The sequence below is a fragment of the Patella vulgata genome, chromosome 2 (assembly GCF_932274485.2).
Source record: "Patella vulgata chromosome 2, xgPatVulg1.2, whole genome shotgun sequence".
Classification (NCBI taxonomy): Eukaryota; Metazoa; Mollusca; class Gastropoda; family Patellidae; genus Patella; species Patella vulgata.
In genome coordinates, this window is record NC_065880.2 from 65,036,386 (window position 1) to 65,061,913 (window position 25,528).

The window sequence follows — 25,528 nt, forward strand, 5'->3', positions numbered from 1 at the left end:
CACATGATTGATTTGAAAATTATTTTCACTCGACTGAAAGATGCCAACCTGAAACTTAAACCCAGCAAATGTCATTTTGCCAGGACACAGATCAAATACCTTGGACACGTCATATCCAATGGAGGAGTTAAACCTGACCCTTCCAAAATTCAAGCTGTTAACAACTACCCTGTTCCAAAAAACGTTACAGATGTTAAGGCTTTCCTTGGCCTCAACGGATATTACCGTCGTTTCAGTAAAAGTTATGCAGAAATCAGCAAACCCCTCAACAGACTCACAGCTAAGTCAGTACCTTTTGTCTGGTCAGAAGACTGCCGACAGCTTTTCTTCATCGAAAACAATGTTTGATTACTGAACCAATCCTCAGTTTTCCTGATTTTACGAAACAATTTGTGGTACAGACTGATGCCTCCTTAATCTCTATCGGTGCCATATTGTGTCAAGTAATCGATGGCCGAGAACACGTCATACAGTATGCATCAAGATCACTATCTAAAGCTGAACAGAATTATTCAACCATTCAAAGAGAATGTCTTGCCATTATCTGGGCCTGTAAAGTTTTTAGATCATATCTTCTTGGGAGACAGTTTCAATTAGTCACCGATCCCAAACCCTTGATATACTTAAAGAAGTATAGCGGCACTAAATCCAGATTAACTCGATGGAGCCTTGATATGGAAGAGTTTGATTATACCATTTCTCATAGTTCAGGAAAACAACATGCCAACGCAGATGCTCTCTCCAGAATTCAGCCATCTCCAGATTCAGATGTTGTCATTGACTCCGCTAATTTGCCAAGTACGAATGCTGTTTCAGATCTTCCTAGTATGACCTCCAGTGGTGTATTCGTCTCTATATTGTCCTCACAAGTCCTGGAAATTGCCCAACTTCAACATCCTGTTATCCAGACAGTATATAAATACGTACTCAGTAAAAGAAAACCTGTTTTTACCCAAGATATACAAGTCAAACCATATCTGAAAGTTTTTGACCAACTCAGAGTGAGATGAAACACCTGATGGTAGAAACCAAGGTCTTCTTATAGTTGTACCCAAATCCATAATCAATGAAGTTTTAGAAGTATCCCATGATAACCCTGCTTCTGGCCACTTGGGAGAAGATCGGACTCTGGACCAAATCCGATTTTATTGGCCAGGCTGGAGGGAAGACGTTAAACGATTCTGTAAAACTTGTCAATTCTGTGCTTTACGGAAATCACCTACTCCAAGTAGACAGGCCCCACTTTATCCTGTTATAGCAGAAAGACCATTCCAATTAGTTTCCATGGATTTTCAGGGTCCACTCCCACGCTCAACTCGTAATAAACTTTATATCCTGGTTCTCCAGTGTTTACAAAATTTCTGGAAGCTTACGCTTTACCTAACCAAGAATCTAGAACAGTCGCAGATGTCTTAATAGATCGCTTCATCCCGCATTTTGGTATACCAGAAACAATCCATACTGATCAGGGATCTTGCTTCATATCTAAACTGATGAAAGATCTATACTCATTACTTCATATTAGAAAAACGGAAACACAAGCTTATGAAGTTGGAGATAATGTATTTCTACGTCGTATGATATTTGACGCAGGTGAATCTAAGAAATTTGCCGATCGTTGGAAAGGTCCATATACAGTCGTAACAGTCTTGGGAGAAACAACTTATGAAATATTTGATGAACTCACAAATCATAAAATTATCGTTCATTATACAAACCTGAAACCAGCCTATATGAGAGAAGTACCTGAAAGTGAACTTACAGAGCCTGTTGAACATAATCCACCTAATAAGTTCGAGGTCACTCGCCATAAAACGTTTGATCAAGATGAGGATATCTTGCTTTTTGCCAGTGAGTCGTCATCACAACCTAACAGTAGACCAGAGCTTCCACTACCCCAACTACCACAACCCCTAGTACCCGCACAGCCACCTGATCCTCCTAAGCAATCCCAACGAATGAAAATACCACAACCCACGCTGTCTACTTCTTCACCACGTCCTATATTACGCCGATCTAGTCGTAAAACAAAACCAGTAGTCAGATTTGACCCCTCTTCTTAATACATGTATCACTGATGTTATTTAATTTTCTCTATATTATACTATTCAAAAAAAGTAGGGGATATTTGATTTTTAAGTGTTATTAAAGTCACCTAATGAAACTGACGAAGAAACAAATGACAAAATGAAATGAAGTTCACATTCATCGATTTATTCCAAATGATCGTTAGACTAAGTAAGGCACAGACTGACCATTATAAGGGTAAAATGATACCCGGGCTCAAACAGCAAAGTTACCACAGCATCACAACCAAGTCAGTAACGGGTAAATCCTCCTCTGTTTGCCAAACACGCATTGATCCGACGTGGCATACTCCTAATGAGACGTCTAAGGTCATTTTGGTCCAGATTGTCCCATTCCTGTTGCAACGCAGCAGCAAGTTCTTGGACATTGGCAGGACGTTGTTGACGTTGACGTAACCTCTGTCCAAGCATGTCCCAGACATGCTCGATGGGGGAGAGGTCGGGACTCAGTGCTGGCCAAGGTAATGTGGTGATGTTCTGTTGTTGGAGGTAACCTGTAACGATCCTGGCCCTGTGACATCTTGCGTTGTCATCCTGGAAGATGAAACGGCGTCCATGACGTCGTGCGAACGGCACAACATGGACTGCCAAGATGTTGTCCCGGTAGTACTGGCCTGTAACACGCCCTGCAACAACATGTATAGCCGTTCTTCCAGCAACAGTGATGCCTCCCCACACCATAACAGAACCACCCCCAAATCGATCATGTCTGATGACGTTAACGTCTTGGAAGCGCTCGTTTCGACGACGCCACACTCTCCTACGTCTGTCCAAAAAATCAACAGTGAACCTTGACTCATCTGAAAACATCACATTGCTCCAGCGTCGATTATCCCAGTGTTGACGATCCCTACACCAACGACGTCTTGCCTGAATGTGATGATTTCTCAAACAAGGGATCACGCGAGGACGTCGGGCGCGAAGGTGACCCCTATGCAGTCGATTCCGAATCGTCTGGCCACTCACTCTCACACCAGTGTCTGTTTGAAGACGAGCGCTGATCTGATTTGCTGTGATGACACGATTTCTCAAGGCCAAGGTACGGATAAATCGATCCTGGGCTTGAGTTGTCGCCCTTGGTCGACCTGAGCGTGGTCTGTCCTGTACAGATTGTGTATCACGGTATCTGGACCATAGCCTGCTTATGACAGACTGAGAAACATTCATCGTCCGTGCCACAACCGCCTGTGTTGTGCCGATCTGTAGCATGCCAAGGGCACGTAACCTTTCATTTTGGGTAAGCCGACGCATATCAAAATTTGTTTTCTGGTCACTAAAACAATTAAACTGATGTTTCCACCCTGGAATTTAATGCCACAATGACTGTAACATTCAAAGTCAGAGTCGTGCAAATCTTGGGTTGGACCCCCATGATGATCCCAAGCATCACCTGCATTCCATGCGGTAGCTATTGGTGCGTTTGGGCGTCACATGTAACTGGAAATGTTTCTTCTGTTAGGTTCTATAGTGACTTTTTTCGTAGTCATTTGCATATTTTAGTATTATGCCCCCAAAATCAAATATCCCCTACTTTTTTTGAATAGTATATATTATTTGTCGAAATCCTAGGTTAGGTATAGGCATATTTAGTTCATTTTCTTATTGAATAGTACAGGAATACGCCCAATTGTTTGTGAACAGTCTACAGGTCACAATTTTTATCCGATTTCAATGAAACTTGAAATATAGGTTTATCACCCTAAATTCTCAGTTCCTTTCAATATTGGCATGTATCGGACCGTAACTTCATGGATTATGGCCCCTGATTGTACAAAAAATCACGTTTTCAGCTTGTGAACACTGTAGAGGTCACAATTTTTATCGGATTTGGTTTAAACTTAAAATGTATGCTTATAACCCAAAGATCTCGGTTCCTTTCGATATTCGTGTATATCGGAACGTAATTTCCTGAATTATGGCCCCTGATTGTACGAAAAATCACGTTTTTAACTTGTGGACCCTATAGAGGTCATAATTTTTATCCGATTTAAAAAAACGTATTATTATATCACCGTTACACCCTAAGGACGACTGGGTTTGAATTTCGTGTAAATCGGCCCAAAACTGACAGACAAAATGGCCGCCCTTCGTTCTCAAATAGCGTAAAAATATGGTATATCAAGGTTGTGGAGCCTATAGAGGTCACAAATTTTATCAGATTTTGTTGAAATTTGAAATGTAATTTTATAACCCAAAGATCTCGGTTCCTTCTGATATTCGCTCATATCGGACCGTAACTTCCTTAATTATGGCCCGTTTGTACGAAAAATCACGTTTTTTGGCTTGTAGACCCTATAGAGGTCATAATTTTTATCCGATTTAAAAAAAACGTGTTAATATATCACTGTTACACCCTAAGGACGGCTGAGTTTGAATTTCGTGAAAATTGGCCCAAAACTGACAGACAAAATGACCGCCCTTTGTTCTCAAATAGCGTAAAAATATGGTATATCAAGGTTGTGGAGCCTATAGAGGTCACAAATTTTATCAGATTTTGTTGAAATTTGAAATGTAATTTTATAACCCAAAGATCTCGGTTCCTTTCGATATTTGCTCATATCGGACCGTAACTTCCTTAATTATGGCCCCTGATTGTACGAAAAATCACGTTTTTTGGCTTGTAGACCCTATAGAGGTCATAATTTTTATCTGATTTAAAAAAAACGTGTTAATATATCACTGTTACACCCTAAGGACGGCTGAGTTTGAATTTCGTGAAAATTGGCCCAAAACTGACAGACAAAATGACCGCCCTTTGTTCTCAAATAGCGTAAAAATATGGTATATCAAGGTTGTGGACCCTATAGAGATCACAATTTGAAACTTGAAATGTAAGTTTATAACCCAAAGATCTTGGTTCTTTTCGATATTTGCACATATCGAATTGTAATTTCCTGAATTATGGCCCTTGATTGTAGGAAAAATCACTTTCGTTTTAGCTTGTTTTCTATCCATCTCTCGAAAATGTGGGCGTATCCTGCCTGGCAACCGCTGGTTATTTTAAATGTACCAATGCCAGGAGGCATTGCCTTTTAAGGGGGGAGGTGTGACAAACAGTAACTGTGTGAATGTACCTTTAATCTGATAGCCGTACGAATGTATGATGTTATCTTAGTGTATGTCCATATAAGGCATTGAGTCGAGTGTTAACAGAGAGATAGCCAATGAGAAGGAAGTGAGAGGGACACAAGCTGGGCTGTTGTCGTTGGCGGTGAGTGAGAATGGAAGAAGGGACTAGGATTAAAAGATTGTTAGTCATTAGTGTAATGTGAAAACTGTAATAAAGTTTATTCGAAGCTGAACACCTTCTTGAGTTCGAACCAACGGTACGACAACGACGACCTGGGGATCCTCGATTCACAGTCCGGAACGTCCCGAATTGATAGAATTGCAATCGAGTGACGCAGAATTCAGTCCTGTCAATCCCCGCGACGGAGGTGGTGTGAGTAGAATTGTGACGTAATTAAACACGACGAACAGGTTTCGGCTGCATGGTTGGATGAGATATTTATATATCCAGTCGACGCATGCGTTGTAGCCCGAAGTACCTATTTTCACTCGATTGTCACTATTTTTGGGATTGAGAGAATTCAATTCCGGAACGTTCAATTGAGTACGCCCAATGAACACGTGATAGCAAAGACAAGAGTGCGATCAACTGAAGACGGCGAAGAAGATAAATTAACGACAGACTTGACCTATTCAATATGCCTACGCATGTTAAATGAAATAAAAATTAATGTAATAAAATTTTGAATGTACAGAAAGGTTTATCATTTTTAAAGGGAATAACATTCTGGTGATTCGAAGTTCTATGTTCGAAGCTACATTATAATAACACTTCCGGTTTTCGAAGTTACAATATTTCCGGTTTGGAGAAAACTGGGTATTCCGACACTCTGCGTAATCCGACATATTGTAACGAACCCATACGATGTTGGATGTGACAGAGTGCACTGTGATGTAAACATATTTAATACAAAGGTTGTGGACCTTCTAGAGGTCACAACTTTTATCCCATGTTGATGAAACTTAAAATATATGTTTATATCCCGAAGATCTGGGTTATAATAATAATAATAAAATCTTTATTTAATGAGGCAACTTATGAAGTGAGAGCTATGAAACTCTGAATATAGATTCATTATATCATTACCTTGACTAAGGTTGATGAGAATCTTCTGCTTAGGCTCAGGAGCGATAAGCAATTTGATTGGTCAAGACTTTGGAACATAACAGCTCTGCTTTTAATTGAGGTAGTATATTTAAACTTGATGTTGATGTTCATTAGGTAAATGTCTTGACTGAGTTCAATGATTAACATTTCCCGCTAGGGCTAAGTAATTTCTTTGATTTTGATTCTATCTGATGGAGTTTGATGAAACTTGTGTATAGTTGATAATCAGTTTGATTGCTCGATACTAAACATGCAATTAATTAATATGTGTCATCTATTTATATCAGGATTTTGGCGGGGGACATCAGCCTCACTGTTGGATTGTTTAGCTAGTTCTCTGTACATCTCTTGCAAAATGTGGGCGTATTTTGCATGGCAAACTGCTTGTTGAAAATGCTAGGATGACTTTGCTACTGTTGGACTTATAAGGCAGGCTGAGAAACTGCTTGTAAAAATAAATGTGTATGTTTGAACACTTATATATTACTTATATTTAGACAAGACAGACAAGAGAAATCAAGTAGTAAAGAAACTGTCAATATAAAATTACCTGATGAAGCAAGGTAAGTGTTCTCATTATGATCCCATAGTATTCTTAGTATCTAATTAATGATTGTCTTAACTTGGCATATAAGAACTTGAAATTTATTGTTATGTTAATAATTCACAGAACAATTATATTCTTGTAAGAAGTTGATTATTATAGCCAATTTCCTATTATGGCATCAGAATATTAGAATATATAAACAAATCTGAGCTATTTTATCATACATCCACAGGTCACCCAGGTCCATCGGTCAAATTTGGTGTGAATTACATCCCACTTCTACCTCGTTGCCACTGGCGACCTTTGATAAAACTGTCCTGTTTATTTCCAATACAGGTATAAAAGTATCCGTGTATCAGAAATGAACAGTACGCTTTCCATAAAGAGTACTATTCATTTCCGACAAACGAACACTTTTATACAAGCAGGATGAAAACACACGCCTAGAAAATCATAAATTTTATTACAAATAAATTTCAACGGACGAACCATCCACCGATGCACATTTCACCAGGATTGACCCACGTTGTGCAGTGTCCTTTATATACTATTCAAAAAAAGTAGGGGATATTTGATTTTTAAGTGTTATTAAAGTCACCTAATGAAACTGACGAAGAAACAAATGACAAAATGAAATGAAGTTCACATTCATCGATTTATTCCAAATGATCGTTAGACTAAGTAAGGCACAGACTGACCATTATAAGGGTAAAATGATACCCGGGGTCAAACAGCAAAGTTACCACAGCATCACAACCAAGTCAGTAACGGGTAAATCCTCCTCTGTTTGCCAAACAAGCATTGATCCGACGTGGCATACTCCTAATGAGACGTCTAAGGTCATTTTGGTCCAGATTGTCCCATTCCTGTTGCAACGCAGCAGCAAGTTCTTGGACATTGGCAGGACGTTGTTGACGTTGACGTAACCTCTGTCCAAGCATGTCCCAGACATGCTCGATGGGGGAGAGGTCGGGACTCAGTGCTGGCCAAGGTAATGTGGTGATGTTCTGTTGTTGGAGGTAACCTGTAACGATCCTGGCCCTGTGACATCTTGCGTTGTCATCCTGGAAGATGAAACGGCGGCCATGACGTCGTGCGAACGGCACAACATGGACTGCCAAGATGTTGTCCCGATAGTACTGGCCTGTAACACGCCCTGCAACAACATGTAAAGCCGTTCTTCCAGCAACAGTGATGCCTCCCCACACCATAACAGAACCACCCCCAAATCGATCATGTCTGATGACGTTAACGTCTTGGAAGCGCTCGTTTCGACGACGCCACACCCTCCTACGTCTGTCCAAAAAATCAACAGTGAACCTTGACTCATCTGAAAACATCACATTGCTCCAGCGTCGATTATCCCAGTGTTGACGATCCCTACACCAACGACGTCTTGCCTGAATGTGATGATCTTTCAAACAAGGGATCACGCGAGGACGTCGGGCGCAAAGGTGACCCCTATGCAGTCGATTCCGAATCGTCTGGCCACTCACTCTCACACCAGTGTCTGTTTGAAGACGAGCGCTGATCTGATTTGCTGTGATGACACGATTTCTCAAGGCCAAGGTACGGATAAATCGATCCTGGGCTTGAGTTGTCGTCCTTGGTCGACCTGAGCGTGGTCTGTCCTGCTTATGACAGACTGAGAAACATTCATCGTCCGTGCCACAACCGCCTGTGTTGTGCCGATCTGTAGCATGCCAAGGGCACGTAACCTTTCATTTTGGGTAAGCCGACGCATATCAAAATTTGTTTTCTGGTCACTAAAACAATTAAACTGATGTTTCCACCCTGGAATTCAATGCCACAATGACTGTAACATTCAAAGTCAGAGTTGTGCAAATCTTGGGTTGGACCCCCATGATGATCCCAAGCATCACCTGCATTCCATGCGGTAGCTATTGGTGCGTTTGGGCGTCACATGTAACTGGAAATGTTTCTTCTGTTAGGTTCTATAGTGACTTTTTTCGTAGTCATTTGCATATTTTAGTATTATGCCCCCAAAATCAAATATCCCCTACTTTTTTTGAATAGTATATTACGTTTAATATAATTGCAGTCCTCTATGCCAGGGACAAGTTGTTTTGACGATGTGGTTGGCTCTATGTTCACTGATTTTGTCAAAACAACTTCGTCTTTCAATACGGAGTGCAGTCTAAAGAAAAACACACAACTGTTTTACCCTCAGGGTAACGCAGCAATACGCACGTGTAAATACTACTCTGGTCATTTCTCACTGAGAAATCATTCTACCACGAAATGTAACGTGAGGCACAGAAAGAGATAAATTAAAGAGCAGAAAGTATTTGTCCGATTTCGCTTGACATGACTCCATAATAAATACTATTTTTCACATTTCACTTCACAATACTCGATAGAAATGTGATGTAAGTGACTTATTAGCATCTTTCCTCGGTGTATCGGTGAAGATCAGGACAGTTTTCCGAGCCAAGGCCCCTCGACCAAAACTGTCCTGATCTTCACCGATACACCAAGGAAAGTGTGCTAATAACTACTACTTACATATTATATGTTGGTATCTGAAATTTTTTCACGACTACGACACTCTATTCCATCCATAGCATCATTCTTCCTCCACTCCTCTGTGGTCTTACCCTATCTCGTCACTATCATATTCACAATTATAGTGAACCGCCCAGTTAGTAGTACCAATATTGCGTGGGGCGTCAGACTGTACAGACTTTGTGCTATCTGAAATTCTTTCACGACTACGACACTCTATTCCATCCATAGCATCATTCTTCCTCCACTCCTTTGTGGTCTTACCCTATCTCGTCACTATCATATTCACAATTATAGTGAACCGCCCAGTTAGTAGTACCAATATTGCGTGGGGCGTCAGACTGTACAGACTTTGTGTTAACTCTCACAAAACAGGTGGACTTGACGGGCCGAATTTCAAGGTTCTGTCCCATTCACTCCCATTTCTAATCCTCTCATTCACAAGAATTTGCTCCCAGCAATGTCCGCAAAAGCTAGGATATTGACTCAAATTTTCAAAATTTTCTCCTCCCCCCTTCAGGTTGCTTAGTGTTGTAGTCACTTCTCTAAGGTTGACAAAAATCAATAACAATCATAATGGGACATTAACTTTATGTCAACATGAATAAAACTTCTTTTCGGCGAGATGACGATCGTTGAACAACTATATAACTCGATTCCATTGAATACCTAAACGTTTCTTGATTGATTTAGAGCATTTAGTTTTAGACTACATTTTAATACATTTCATCGATGTGGTTGTATAGTTGAATTTTACTACAATATGTTTATATTCGTATTTCTTGTAGCATACAGCAGATCATGACTCATACTGGCATTACACAATGGTTTCTTTGGGCTGTATTCCTGATTGTTTTCAAATTTGAGTTAAGTCTGTATCACTACAGGCCCTGGACTGTATAGCGCAGTGGACGCTTACGGCTAGCCCCCGGATCCATTCACTTTTTTTAATTGTTTGTTTATTTGTGGTTTCTGAGTATGATATCTTGTCCATGTATTTGTTTCTGTGTAAATTATGTGTGGTGCAGTCCCCCTGCACTTACTATTATAGGCGGTACGATGTATGTACCACCAGGGCTCTCAGACAGTGTTATAGCCAGTATTTTGTTGACATTAAATGTGAGGTGGGATTGTGGATGGCACCCACCCACCTTATTCACAGTTTCTAGATCAGCTACTGTGTCTAGCTGTACAAAAGAAAGCAAAACGGTGTACATTTATAAAATCTATATGCAGATCTATACCTAACTTATGATAAACAAGCCAACAGTGAGGCTGATGTCCCCCGCCGAAATCCCCAAATAAATAGATGACACATATTAATTAATCGCACATCTATTTTTTTCCAAAGTATCGAGCAATCAAACTGATTATCAACTATACACTAAGATTCATCACTCTCTATCAGATAGAATCAAAGTTATCTTGTCCCAAAGCAGGAAATTGCTTATCTCTGCTTAGCTTTAGCTCAATATGTTAATCATTGAACTCAGTCAAGACAAACATCTACATCAAGTTTAAACATTCTACCTCAATTAGAAGAAGGGTTGTTGAACTCAGTCAAGACGAACATCTACATCAAGTTTAAACATTCCACCTCAATTAGAAGAAGAGTTTGACCAATCAAAATGCTTATCACTCCTTAGCTTAAACAGAAAATGCTCATTATCGAACTTAGTCAAGTTATTGATGTGATAAAACTATACACCAAGTTTCATCACTCTCACTTAATTGGAACTAAAGTTATCGTGTCCCAAAGCATCAACCAATCAAATTGCTTATCTTTGCTTATCCTAAGCAGAAAATGCTCATCTTCACACTCCATCAAGGCATTGACCTAATAAACACCTACACCAAGTTTGAACATTCTAGCTCAATTAGAAGGAGGGTTATTGTGTTCCAAAGTCTCAGCCAATCAAATTGCTTATCGCTCTGCTTACCCTGAGCAGAAAATGCTCATTATCGAACTTAGTCAAGGTATTGATGTAATGAAACTATACACCAAGTTTCATCTCTCTCACTTTATTAGAACTAAAGTTATCGTGTCCCAAACCATCAACCAATCAAACTGCTTATCTTTGCTTACCCTAAGCAGAAAATGCTTATCTTCACACTCCATCAAGGCATTGACCTAATAAACACCTACACCAAGTTTGAACATTCTAGCTCAGGGCTTGCCACGAGACGCGAGTAATTACTCGCACGCATGCTACACTCGCGTAAAACCAAATTTACGTGAGTGATTAAGTACTCGCGCAAATATAAAAAATAATTTAATCAGAAATAATTGAATATCGTAATATAAAAAGCCGTAAACAATTTGTATGCCTTCATATCGATGCACTATTGCGCACGCGGCGTGTCTTTCCAGTGCCAACTGTTGTTACTAACAAGGCATTGACCTAATAAACACATACACCAAGTTAGAACATTCTAGCTCAATTAAAAGTTATCGTGTCCCAAAGCATCAACCAATCAAATTGCTTATCTCTGCTTACCCTAAGCGGAAAATGCTCATCTTCGAACTCCATCAAGGCATTGACCTAATCAACACATACACCAAGTTTGAACATTCTAGCCCAATTAGGAAGAGAGTTATCGTGTCCCAAAGCATCAACCAATCAAATTGCTTATCTCTGCTTACCCTAAGCGGAAAATGCTCATCTTCGAACTCCATCAAGGCATTGACCTAATAAACACATACACCAAGTTTGAACATTCTAGCTCAATTAGGAAGAGAGTTATTGTGTCCCAAAAAGTGTGACGGACAGACAGACGGACAGACAGACGGACGAACCCATTTTAATAGTCCCCTGCTTTCTTCGAAAGGCGGGGGACAATAAAGTCTTTTATTCCATACTCTCTATCCTCATTTGCATCTTTTTTTTTTATGCCATTAAAAACAAGGTTGTATTTCATCCTTTCATTCATTGAATCTCTTCAGAGTTATATGAGCTCACAGATTTGGACACTATAACTTCTTTTTCCAAACCATCCAATTTCAGTCTATTTTCTTCACATTTTTTAATATTTTGATATGTTTCTTATTTAACCAAATTGAGCTTGTTTCAAAATTCACCTGTTTAGCTTTTTTTTTCATTCACGTTTGTCTCGATCAGGACTACTCACTTTGAACAGATTTAAAACTAACGAGTACACTTCATCTATCTTTTGTATATTTCCCTCCATCATTACTATTCTATTATCGAATTTGGTAACAAGTTGTTCCAATCTATGTAATGTTGCACTGTTGTTTTTGATTAATTCAAATACCTCTAACATTGGTAAGTCTTCTTTTATGGATATTGGATTGTGATGACTTTTAATATATAATAAATTGGATTGTGATGACTTTTAATGTATAATAAATTTTTGTCACAATTTTCTGCACACTGGAACGACTACAATCACGTCTTGTCAGTACGACTTATCTGAACTTATCAAAAGTCAGCGATTAAGTGTTTAAAGAATTGTCTTATTGCTACATTTTTAGATCTGAGGGAGATAATGTGAGTCCTGGACCACCACCACCTACAGCCGGCGGTGCTAGTCTTCAATCACTTAATAAAACACAACCTTTAACACCATATCCTTTAAAAGTAAGTCAGTTGTTTTGTCTGCAATATCACCATTTCATGTCTTTAAAGCCAGGGTTCCTCACCATGTTTAATTTTATTTTTGAAGAAATTATTCTATGATATTATATCTTATGTCCGCCTAAACGAAAATGTATTGACACATGTAAATAGAAAGATGATGTTTCCCATTGGTTATTTTCTTTTTTTCTGTAGGGATCAGAACTTGTGTCAACTGTACCGGACGATCAAAAACAAGCTTTAAGAGAAACGTTTGAAAGACTTGATGCTGATTCAGATGGGTGATTATATAGTATAGTCTCAATAATTACAATAAACTTCGTATAAGTCGGATCTTTGCTCAACTCGGATAAAATTGTTTGAACCCTTTGATCCTGCACGTTTTTCTTATTAAATTTCTGCGCATAAGTCGGATCTTTGCTCAACTCGGATCAAAATGTTCCATTGGATCTAATTCCGTCTTTTTTCCTTTGCCTATGTCGGATTGGCAATATGTTCAGAATTTGACCAAGTCAGTTTCGTCCCGATGGTCTAAAACATGGTTAGGTATTCCATGCACAGAGCCCCAAAATACTTTCCCCTATCAATTTGACTCAAATCAGCCTATTTGACACGATGCAATAATACAATTTTCCCAGAAAATTCGAAACTCGCTGTCTGCTGTACGAGACACTTTCCGGGAAAGATGGCGGCAAAACGGAAGTTATCTACTCGCACCAAAACGAAAGTTATTTACACGCACATACGAACAAAAGCTTGAAATGTGCCATTAAATCAATTATTATCTGGCTCTTGCAGTTTATTTCTAATTGAGCTAAGATTGAATTTTGGTCTTTGCCTAACTCAGACCTTTGCTTAACTTGGATAAAATTGGTCAGTCCACTTAGATCTGACTTATTCAAAGTTTACTGTATATATGATATGAAATAATGAAATAAGATTGTGGATGTCTTAAAATTCCTTTAAAATAAATGATGATAAAAAGTTAATAGGTTCTAAATGTTGATTATTTTCAAATTTTGTGTGAATCATTGGGGTCATGAGAGATGAAATGAAATGAAATGGGGTTTAACGTCCTACTGTTCTGCTCCTAACCTGGGCTAATGAAGACGGGCATACGCCATACAGTGTGCTACGAGGGAAATTTTGCCTGGGAAGCGGCGCTACGGCCTACTCTTATATCGAATTCCAACTGCCAAGGGATCTTTTACGTGCACACCAATGTGTACACGGGACCTCGGTTTTTCGTCCCATCCTTGTCAGGCCCTCCATCCTGCATCACTGACAAGGGGAAACCACGCCGGAAAATCTGAATGAACTTTCTCTGCCAATGCAGGGATCGAACACCCGACCTCCAGGCTAACGAGCCAGCGTCTTACCCACTTAGCCGCCACGTGATCCCCCCGGTCATGAGAGGATGAATGTCACTTAATTTCAGCACCCAGAAACCTTCAGCCCTGAGTTACCTCCCCTATCGGGCACCAGTTTTTAACGTGAATGAAGCTACAGTATTTAGAGACTACAGTATTTAGCAGAATGTTTTCAAATTTGGTGGGAAGCCTTCGGGTTGTGAGAAAACGCACCTTATTGAGTCCCCCCACCCTCCTTCTCCAAAAACCTGGTTAACATGATAGAGTTCCACAGTTATTTCTCTTGGCCGAAAACCTTGTTAGCGCGATAGAGGCTACGGTTTTTAATACATTTCTTTCAAATTTGGTGTGAAGTGTTGGGGTCATGGAGATAAACCTTATTGGTTTTTGGCAAAGTTGATACAGGTCATGAGAGGACGAACTCTAATGATTTTCAGTTCTCTGTGACCGTCAGTTCCTGAGTTACATCCCCATTGTCAAAAAACATTTTTAACGCAATAGAAGCTTTTTTTTTTCAAATTGGGTGTGAAGCATTGGGTCATGGGAATGAAATGAAATGGCTCCTACTGGTCTAATGAAGACTGAAATGAAATGAAATAGGGTTTAACGTCCTACTGATCTGCTCCTATGCTGGGCTAATGAAGATGGGCATATGCCATACAGTGAGCTATGAGGGAAATTTTGCCCGGGCAGCGGCACTATCGCCTACTCTTATATCGAATTCCAACTGCTAAGGGAATTTTTACGTGCATTCCAATGTATACACGGGACCTCAGTTTTTCATTTCATCCGAAGGACTAGACAGCTGTCCTTGTCAGGCCCTCCGTCCTGCATCACTGACAAGGGGGAACCACGAAAGAAAGTCTGGATGAACTTTCTCGGCCTCCAGGCTAGCGAGCCAGCATCTTACCCACTGAGCCACGGGATCCCCCCTAATGAAGTCTGGCATACGCCATACAGTGAGGGAAATTGTCCAGGTTAGCGAGCCAACATCCTACCTGCCGAGCCACTGTGGTTCCCCATTTGGTCATGGGAGCATGAACCCTATTAGTATTCAACAGTCCGCTACCGGTACCTGTTTGTCCAGACGTCCGTCTGTCTGTCTGTCTGTCTGTCCGTCCACAATTTGTTTGTGGACACTCTACAGGTCACAATTTTTATCCGATTTTGATGACACTTGAAATATAGGACCGTAACTTCCTTTTTTATCCCTCGTACACAAATAGTGTAAAAATGTGGTATATCACGGTTGTGGACCCACGAGAAGTCACAATTTTGATCCAATTTTGATGAAACTTGATATATATCTTTAGAACCCAAAGATCTTGGTTCCTTTCGGTATTCGTGAATATTGGATTGTAACTTTCTGAATTATATCCCTTGATTGAACAATTTGTTTGTGGACACTCTACAGGTCACAATTCTTATCCGATTTTGACCAAACTTGAAATATAGGTTTATCTCCAAAAGATCTCAGCTGCTTTCGATATTGGCATGTATCGGATCGAAACTTCATGGATTATGGCCCCTGTTTGTACGAAAAATCAAGTTTTTAGCTTGTGGACCCTATAGAGGTCACAATTTTTATCAGATTTTGTTGAAACTTGAAATGTAAGTTTATAACCCAAAGATCTCGGTTCATTTCGATATTCGCGCATATCGGACCGTAACTTTCTGAATTATGGCCCCTGATTGTACGAAAAATTGCGTTTTTAGCTTGTGGACCCTATAGAGGTCATAATTTTTATCTGATTTATAAACCGTAGTATTGTATCACCGTTACACCCTAAGGACAATTGAGTTCGAATTTCGTGAAAATCGGCCTAAAATTGACAGACAAAATGGCCGCCGTTCTCAAATAAAATAAAACCAAGTACGAACAATCCAAACCATAAGACAGAATTCTAAGTCCTAAAAACCGCTATAGGCAAAACCGCTGTATTCAAGCAAAATAGTGCAATCAGCAAATGGACTGCTCCTCGTGTACAAAATACACAACAAACAGTGGTAACAGGTGTCCGGAAGAGTAAGCTTACCCTGCCTGGCGCCACACCCGCCATAGCTGCATCCAAACTATTAGGCAAAATGTCAGTAAAATAGCATGATTGGCCAATGAACTATCGGTATACAAAATGCACGCGATGAACTGTGTTAACGATGTAGTAGACATTATCAGGGAGATAGTAATAATATACGTGTCAATTAAATATATCTGGAATAATAGCCGAGAGAGACACGTTATATTTACCAATCAAATCAATATGACGGCCATAAAACTTTTTAAAGGTTTTAATAAGTTTAGTGCGCAAGTATCCTTGTAGTTGAAGCTTAGATGACAAATGCCTCAATCTACTTAAAAAATCAGAATAAAAGGAACAAGCTCTCGCGTAACGAATTAGCTGAGACACAAACACTCCATAAGCTGGTGATATTGGAATGTTACTACTAATAAATGGAAAGTTAACAATCGGAAAGTCAAAGTCATCCCGTTTATCGTACAATTTACCACTCAGTTTATGGCAATTGTCAAAATCGAGACGCAGATCCAAGTAGGAAGCATAATTGCCACTGTCAGTGGTGTTTTTATTTTCGAGCTCATCAAGATATATGAAATCTACATAATCACTAAATTTAGGATTATTAAGGGATAAAACGTCATCGATTTATCGATAAGTAAAATTAAAAAGTCTGACTGATCGTTTATTAGTTTTTACGAGCCTCTGTATGTAATCGGCTTCATATGAATAGAGAAACAGATCAGCAAGCAAAGGTGCACAGTTGGTGCCCATGGGATGCCAACCACTTGCTGATATATTTCCCCTCCAAATTCAACAAAGATGTTATCAATTAAAAAATCCAACATCTGAATTATCTTGATGGCCGTGAATTTGTTTTTGGAATCACTGTGATTCTTAACAAAATATGTGGAATTGTAATTTACAACTAAATATTGATATCTAGCAGTACCTGATTTAGACGAAAAGACACTGTGAATAATGTCTTTCAACCGGGCTTTTAATTTACTATGGGGAATTTTAGTGTACAAAGTAGAAAAGTCAAACGTTTGAATAGATGAGACTGAAGCAAGGGATCTAGATTGCAAACCATCAAGTAATATGGTATATCAAGGTTGTGGACCCTATAAAGGTCACAATTTTTATCCGATTTTGTTGAAACTTGAAATGTAAGTTTATAACCCAAAGATCTTGGTTCCTTTCGATATATTCGCGCATATCGGACTGTAACTTCCTGAATTATGGCCCCTGATTGTACGAAAAATCACGTTTTTAGCTTGTGGACCCTATAGAGGTCATAATTTTTATCCGATTTAAAAAAACGTATTATTATATCACTGTTAAACCCTAAGGACGGCTGAGTTCCAATTTCATGAAAATCGGCCCAAAATTGACAGACAAAATAGCGTATATCAAGGTTGTGGACCCTATAGAGGTCTCAATTTTGATCCGATTTTGTTGAAACTTGATATGTAAGTTTATAACCCAAAGATCTCGGTTCCTTTCGATATTCGCGCATATCGGACCCTAACTTCCTGAATTATGGCCCCTGATTATACGAAAAATCGCTTACCTTTTAGCTTGTTCTCTATCCATCCACCTCTCGAAAATGTGGGCGTATCCTGCCTGGCAGCCGCTGTTTTTTTTGCTTGTCCTCTATCCATCTCTTGCAAAATGTGGGCGTATCTTGCCTGGCAGTCGCTAGTTAAATAAAGAAATAAAGAAGCTAAGAAATGTCAACAAATATTTTGATTGAAATAGTTTAAGTAGTTTTGTGTTAGACGATTGCAGACGATGTCCCTCGGCATCGTGGATTGACAGTTACTGACAATAACATTTTCGGAATGTCATTTTTTTTTTTACCTTCATCCGAATGTAAGTCGAAGCAGAGTTTTAAAGCGAAGGCCGGACTTCTGCTGAAAAAGTATTGGCTTGTACCCCGAAAAATACGGTAAATTTGTAGGAATATTACTGCCATGAAATTGAAACAGGTACGGGTTTGGCAGTAGTCGGCACATTTCATTCTGTCATATTACAACAAAGAAGTTAAAAATGTATCGCTTTGAATTTTTTCAAAAAAAAAGCTTTTTGTTTTTTTAGACATTTGAAATATAATGAACTGCTTCCAGTATTGCCATCCAAATTTTCACCTCAACAAGAACAGTTTGTAAAACAGGTAATTGTGTTACATATGTCAACTTTCTTCATGTTGAAAATGGTGTACGAGGAAGGTAACTGTAACAATATTTCACTAAAATTTGCATGGGTGTCCATTTAGGGTCATTGCTAAAGACAATTTCCCAAAAAGGCTGCCATTTTCGTAATTTTAGGCATTGGATGAATTTGAAGATTTTGGATTTGTACTTGTGTTTTCAGGCTCAGACAACATTCCCCTGGCCTATACAAAAAGAACTTGGTGGTGTAAAATGTCAATTTATTATATTAAATGACTGAAACATGACTATTCCAATTGGCAACAATTAATAGTTACCCTAACATCATGTTCCTTACTCGATTCAGACTAAAACAGGCAATATGAAAAACAAAATATTATATTATTAAATGAAAAGAACATTATCATAAAAATGACAAGAACATTATCGTAAAAAGCTGGGAAGCACAATATCCAATCCCAACGGGTGTGAGAGGCTGGAGGAGGGATAAGCCTGCCTAACTGTAAAAAAACAGCACGACAAATGTGCAACACAGAAATTCACTAAATTAAAGTAACAAAAACACTTTCAATTTTAGACAACTGGAGTGAAATTAATGACTTTTTATACGCCCACATTTTCATGTGGACGTATATTGTCGTCGCCCCTGTCCGTCCGGACGTCCATATGTCTGGACATTCGTCTGTCTGTCCGTCCACAATTGTTTGTGGACCCTATGCAGGTCACAATTCTTATCTGATTTTGACGAAACTTGAAATATAGGTTTATCCCCAAAAGATCTTGGCTGATTTCGTTATTGGCATGTATTGGATCGAAACTTCATGGATTATGGCCCCTGATTGTACGAAAAATCACATTTTTAGCTTGTGGACCCTATAGAGGTCACAATTTTGAACCGATTTTGATGAAACTTGACATGCATGTTTATAACCCAAAGATCTTGGTTCCTTTCGAGATTTTCGCCCATCAGAACGTAACTTCCTGAATTATGGCCCCAGATTGTCTGAAAAATCTGGAGGTCACAATTATTATCCGATTTAAAAAAACGTTTGATTATATCACCGTTAAACCGTAAGGAAGGTTGAGTGCTAATTTTGTCAAAATCGGACCGAAATTGCCGGACAAAATGGTGTAAAAATATGGTATATCAAGGTTGTGGACCCTGTAGAGGTCACAATTTTAATTCGATTTTGATGAAACTTGAAATGCATGTTTATAACCTAAAGATCTTGGTTTCTTTCGATATTTGCGCATATCAGATTGTAACTTCCCGAATTATGACCCCTGATTGTCCGAAAAATCGCCTTTTTATACGCCCACATTTTCATGTGGACTTATATTGTCGTCGCCCATGTTTGTCCGGACGTCCGTCCACAATTTATTTGTGGACACTGTACAGGTCACAATTTTTATCCGATTTCAACGAAACTTGAAATATAGCTTTATCTCCCTAAGATCCCGGTTCCTTTCGATATTGGCATGTATCGGACCATAACTTCATGGATTATGGCCCCTGATTGTACGAAAAATTGCATTTTTAGCTTGTGGACACTCTAGAGGTCACAATTTTGATCCGATTTTGATGAAACTTGAAATGCATGTTTATAACCCAAAGATCTTGGTTCCTTTCGATATTCGCGCATATGAGACCATAACTTCCTGAATTATGGCCCCTTATTGTACGAAAAATCGTGTTTTTAGCTTATAGAATCTATAGAGGCCAAATTTTTATCCGATTTAAAAAAACTTATTATTATATCACCGTTACACCCTAAGAACGGCTGAGTTCGAAGTTCATGAAAATCGCCCCAAAACTGACAGACAAAATGGCCGCCCTTCGTTCTCAAATAGCGTAAAAATATGGTATATCAAGGTTGTGGACCCTATAGAGTTCACAATTTTAATCCGATTTTGTTGAAATTTAAAATGTAAGTTTATAACACAAAGATCTCAGATCCTTTCGATATTTGTGCATATCGAATTGTAATTTCCTGAATTATGGCCCTTGATTGTAGGACAAATCGCGTTTTTAGCTTGTGGACCCTATAGAGGTCATAATTTTTATCCGATTTAATAAAACGTTTTAGTGTATCACCGTTACACCCTAAGGACGGCTGAGTTCGAATTTTGTGAAAATCGGCCCAAAACTGACTGGCAAAATGGACGCCTCTCGTTCTCAAATAGCGTAAAAATATGGTATATCAAGGTTGTGGACCCAATAGAGGTCACAATTTTTATCCGATTTTGTTGAAACTTGAAATGTAAATTTATAACCCAAAGGTCTTGGTTCCTTTCGATATTTGCACATATCGAATCGTAATTTCCTGAATTATGGCCCTTGATTGTAGGAAAAATCACTTTCTTTTTAGCTTGTTCTCTGTCCATCTCTCGAAAATGTGGGCGTATCCTGCCTGGCAGCCGCAGGTTTAGCTTGTGGTCCCTCTTGAGGTCACAATTATTATCGGATTATATAACTGTTACACCGTAAGGAAGGTTGAGTTCGAATTTCGTGAAAATCGGACCAAAATGGCCGCCGCTTGTACGCGAATAGTGTAAAAATATGGTATATCAAGGTTCTGGACCCTGTAAGGGTCACAATTTTAATTTGATTTTGATGAAACTTGATATGCATGTTTATAACCTAAAGATCTTGGTTTCTTTCGATATTGTCGCATATCGGATTGTAACTTCCTGAATTATGGCCCCTGATTATACGAAACATCGGCTTTTTGAGCTTGTGGTCCCTCTGAAGGTCACAGTTATTATCTGATTTTAAAAATCGTTTGAATATATCATCGTAACACCATAATAAAAGGATGAGTTCGAATTTCGTGAAAATTGGACCAAAACTGCCGAACAAAATGACTGCCGCTTGTACGCGAATACTATAAAAATATGGTATATCAAGGTTGTAGACCCTTTAGAGGTCACAACTTTAATCTGATTTAGATGAAACTTGAAATGCATGTTTATAACCCAAAGATCTTGGTTCCTTTCGATATTTGTGCATATCAGATCTTAACTTCCTGAATTATGGCCCTTGATTGTAGGAAAAATCACTTTCTTTTTAGCTTGTTCTCGATCCATCTCTGGTTATATGCCCACATTAATTCTCATCCCAAAGATCTTGGTTCCTTTTGATATTGGCATGTATTGGACATGGTCACAATTTTCATTTGATTTAAAAAAAAATCCTTCATATACCATAATGATGGTTCAGTTCGTGTTTCCTGAAAATCGAACTGAAACTGCCTGACAAAATGGCCATTCCCTGTTCAAAAAAAAAATGTAAAAGTATGTTATACCAAGTTGGTGTGATAAAAAACAAAATCTCGAATATCCATCTTTACGTTTAATTATCCTTTACAAAATGTATTCCAAGCCGCTAAATATCGCAGGCTAGCGATGGCATTGAGATTTGATTATTGTCTGGACAAGTTAATTAATATCTTATTAATAATTTAGATCATTGCATAATGTATGTTTAATGTTATAATCAACATAAAATAATTTATATTTGGATCATTGTACAATATGAACACTATTTTTAAAACTGAGTCTTTGTCAGCATATGTATGACATACTAAATTATAAAAGTAAATCTTGAATCTGTTTTTAACTGATATTTATCAAATTCCATGTGAAGCATTAGGACAATGAGAGCATAGCAACCACTTGTGATACTTGTAGCCAGGGCTCACACTGTCGGTTGGCAAAGTTGCAATTTGCGATAAAAATATCAAAGTGGCGATTAAAATTGGATTTGGGAGATAATTTTGGCGATAACAATTTGATGTACTGGCGATTTTTTCAGGAACTGGTGGAAAAAAATCTTAAAAATTCTAGTCGTATCCTAGATTAACCATTACATTGAGTGTCAATCACGTGGCAGGCATACTATAAATTAATCAACTCGCTGATAATCTGGAGCGTATCAATGAGTAATACTTACCAATTGTCTCGGATTAATGATTAGTTGATTGATAATTGCCTATTGTAAAGCCTATCTCAAGTCATTATTTAGGTGTTTATCCAAGTGATGATTATTTGATGTTTCGTTTCAAAAAAAAAAAATGGCTGACAGTTCTTTTCATAGAGAATTAAATATCTTGAGAGTTGAATTCATAGGGCATGTGAAATATAGAAGCATCCCGAATCACATATTTTTATTTTAATTTATATTATCACAATTGGTTGGAAACGTAATCGGATTCTCGAGTGAGAAAACGGCCTGCCATTTGCTTCATATTACTGCTGCATTTTTCATGCAACTCTCAGTTGCATTCTGTTGCATCTATAGTTGTGCCAAACCCAAAATACAGTCACATTGCATCGCATAAGACAAGGATGAATCCTGTTGATAGCACATGTCCCGAAAAGCTTGTAAACTCCATGGGGTTATGATTTCTTGAAGGCAGTCCTTATCAAATTTGGTTTGCAGACATAGCTGCTGAGTAGGTGTATTTGTATGGCTATCGGTTTATAAGGCCTGTAAAACTAGAAAAGCCATAAAAGGGAAGTTTAAGTGTTGGTAATAGTTCTGTCTGTTATATTTAAATATGAATGATGGGAAGTTTTAAACATACACTATGCAAGAGCTAAATCTGCCTATTGCAGGTCTTTCTTTAGGCCTGAAATGTTATAAAAACTATTAATTAGACATTTATTAACCAAACAAGACCATAATCGACTCTCGATGGCATCGGTTCGCCATTTAAAAATTTAATTTAAAAATGGGAAAGTGAGGCTAAGTCCCAATTATACCAGTGCTTTGGTTACCACAAATAATGATAACTTGGTTGAGATTGAAGTAATTTGAATGAAATTTTCAATATTTTCGTTTTTTATCATCTATTTGAATTATTATAGCAAGAATGACCAACTCATTATTAAACTCTTAACTAATGTATCTTTAAAATGGAGTACTTTATGTGTGGGAGTTATAATTTATTCCATCTTTATATTTGACAGGTTTATGACATCACTAGTTCTGGTACATATTTTGGTATTGATGAATTTTTAACAATGTCTCAACTTGGTGAAAACATGAAGGAATTAGGGTAAATATTATAGATATCATAAGTTATGTCTTGACCTTGAACATAGGGGTGAACACTGTCCGATGTCATTGAGCTGTTGCCTGACAGTTGGGAATTAAAAGTATTTTTAAGCCTGGTTTCCATTTGTAAGAGATTGGTTATAAAACTGCTATTACAAGTCAGAGGAATTCATATGTGTGTGCCTCAATCAACATCCCCCCCCCCCCCCCAATCCCACCTATGAATCATGTTGGGCTAAATTAGATCCCCCATTTATGCCAAAAGCATCCACAGCTGGACCCCCTGCAGCATAGGATGTCTAGCCCAACAAAGGACACTGACCATAATGAACAATGTCTGCCCACCATAGTAATATACTATGTAAAATAAGGGGTAGCCAAGCAATGTGATATACAATATGACCGAACTACTACGGAAACATACTATTGATAGAAATGCTAAGACTATGTAATATAAACAAAATACTACAAACTGATATAAAAGTGAATACTGTGATACAATATAAGATCTTTTAGAGCAAAGATACCTGTGGTACAAATAAAGGCCCTGACAACACTTCAATACAATGAGATCTCAAACTTATCCATGCAAAATGATATACAAGGTAGAAAGCAAGATAAAACAACACTGGGCTAAATAACAAGAAAAAATTTGTACCAGCCTACACTGACTGTGAACTTAACCCTATTAATACCTGTCATTGTGATACATAAATAATGGCACTGTAACAATTTAATACAATGAGATCCAACAACTACGCATGCAAATGATATACAAGATAGAACACATATAATCCATAACAATAATACAGGAAAAAACACATAACTTTGTAATATACGGATGAGAGTGATAACGAACATGGAGACACTGTGGCAGCCTACACTGACAACAACTTTAACTCCTGTTAATACAAGGTTTTCCGAAGGGATCTAAAGTTTGAGGACAGGAAGGCGAATATAAGAACGTACTGTGTTACTATGCCACCGCCCAAACAGTCTGATTTGAGCTTCTGATTGTCCGTTTAAAAATGCTGTGGTTGCAGCGCCAATGAAAAAGGAATGTAATTTAACACAAGTGGTGTCTAAACCAATGAATGCCATTAGGTGGATTAAGCAAGTGCTGACAAACTGATAAGATACTGAGGTTCCATTATGCCATTGGAACAGTGGGCCAGTAGAATGAGGGAAAGAACCGAACATACAAACAAGGGGCACATGATTGAACCAATGATCTACAAGAACATTTAAAATGATATAACATTGGTTCTGTGGACGGCTGATATTTGAAATGATGCAGTGAGAGTTGCAAAGCAATTAAGCTATTTTGGTTGAAACTGAACTGAATGTGAGATATTTGTACTACATGAGATAAGTTTGACTGTGTCTTAACGACTAATTTGCCAATGCGAAAAAAAAGATCTCCAATAGTTAGTAAAAACAAAGCCTGTAACAAAATTTGTTGCGACCGACAACTAAATACAGTTGGTATATATGGCATTGACAAGTTTCAACAAAATATGCAACGTAATAGGAAGCCGAGTAGTAGGAATTGAAGTTGTCAACCGTTTAGCTCCCTTCAAAAAGCAATGGACCAAAAAATTATTGCAGGGGTCAGCAAAACCCAAGGATTTATGGACAAAGGCAATAACCGAGAGGTGCGATGAAATGGTGCTTATCGCCAAACCATTTTCAAATAAGGATGCCAAAAAATTGATGGATGTAAGATGCGTGAGAACTAGAAGCAAATGTATGAGCAAGCAAACAGCAAGCTGAAGAAGTCAAAGTGTTAACATTCTGTGGCAAACGACTTTGAGGCTTCGGATCCAACCATGGAGCCCAATTCCTGGCTGTATGATATTGAAAACGAGTCGGACGATCAGCCACTAAATTTGTTTTTCCTTCAATATGCAGGGGTCACAGTGGCTAAGTGGGTAAGATGCTGGCTCGCTAGCCTGGAGGTCGGGTGATCGATCCCTG

General features: G+C 38.5%; 1 protein-coding gene across 2 annotated transcripts in view; it reads left to right on the top strand.

The window, feature by feature from the left end:
* Positions 1-25,528, top strand: part of LOC126811185 (uncharacterized) — a 245,703-nt gene that overhangs the window by 201,509 nt on the left and 18,666 nt on the right. For both annotated transcript variants that reach the window (XM_050536746.2, XM_050536747.2), the window contains 5 exons: positions 6,762-6,827; positions 12,831-12,936; positions 13,129-13,214; positions 18,419-18,494; positions 23,464-23,552. In XM_050536746.2, the coding sequence (XP_050392703.1) occupies positions 6,762-6,827; positions 12,831-12,936; positions 13,129-13,214; positions 18,419-18,494; positions 23,464-23,552 (423 nt within the window). The remainder of the gene's footprint in view (positions 1-6,761; positions 6,828-12,830; positions 12,937-13,128; positions 13,215-18,418; positions 18,495-23,463; positions 23,553-25,528) is intronic.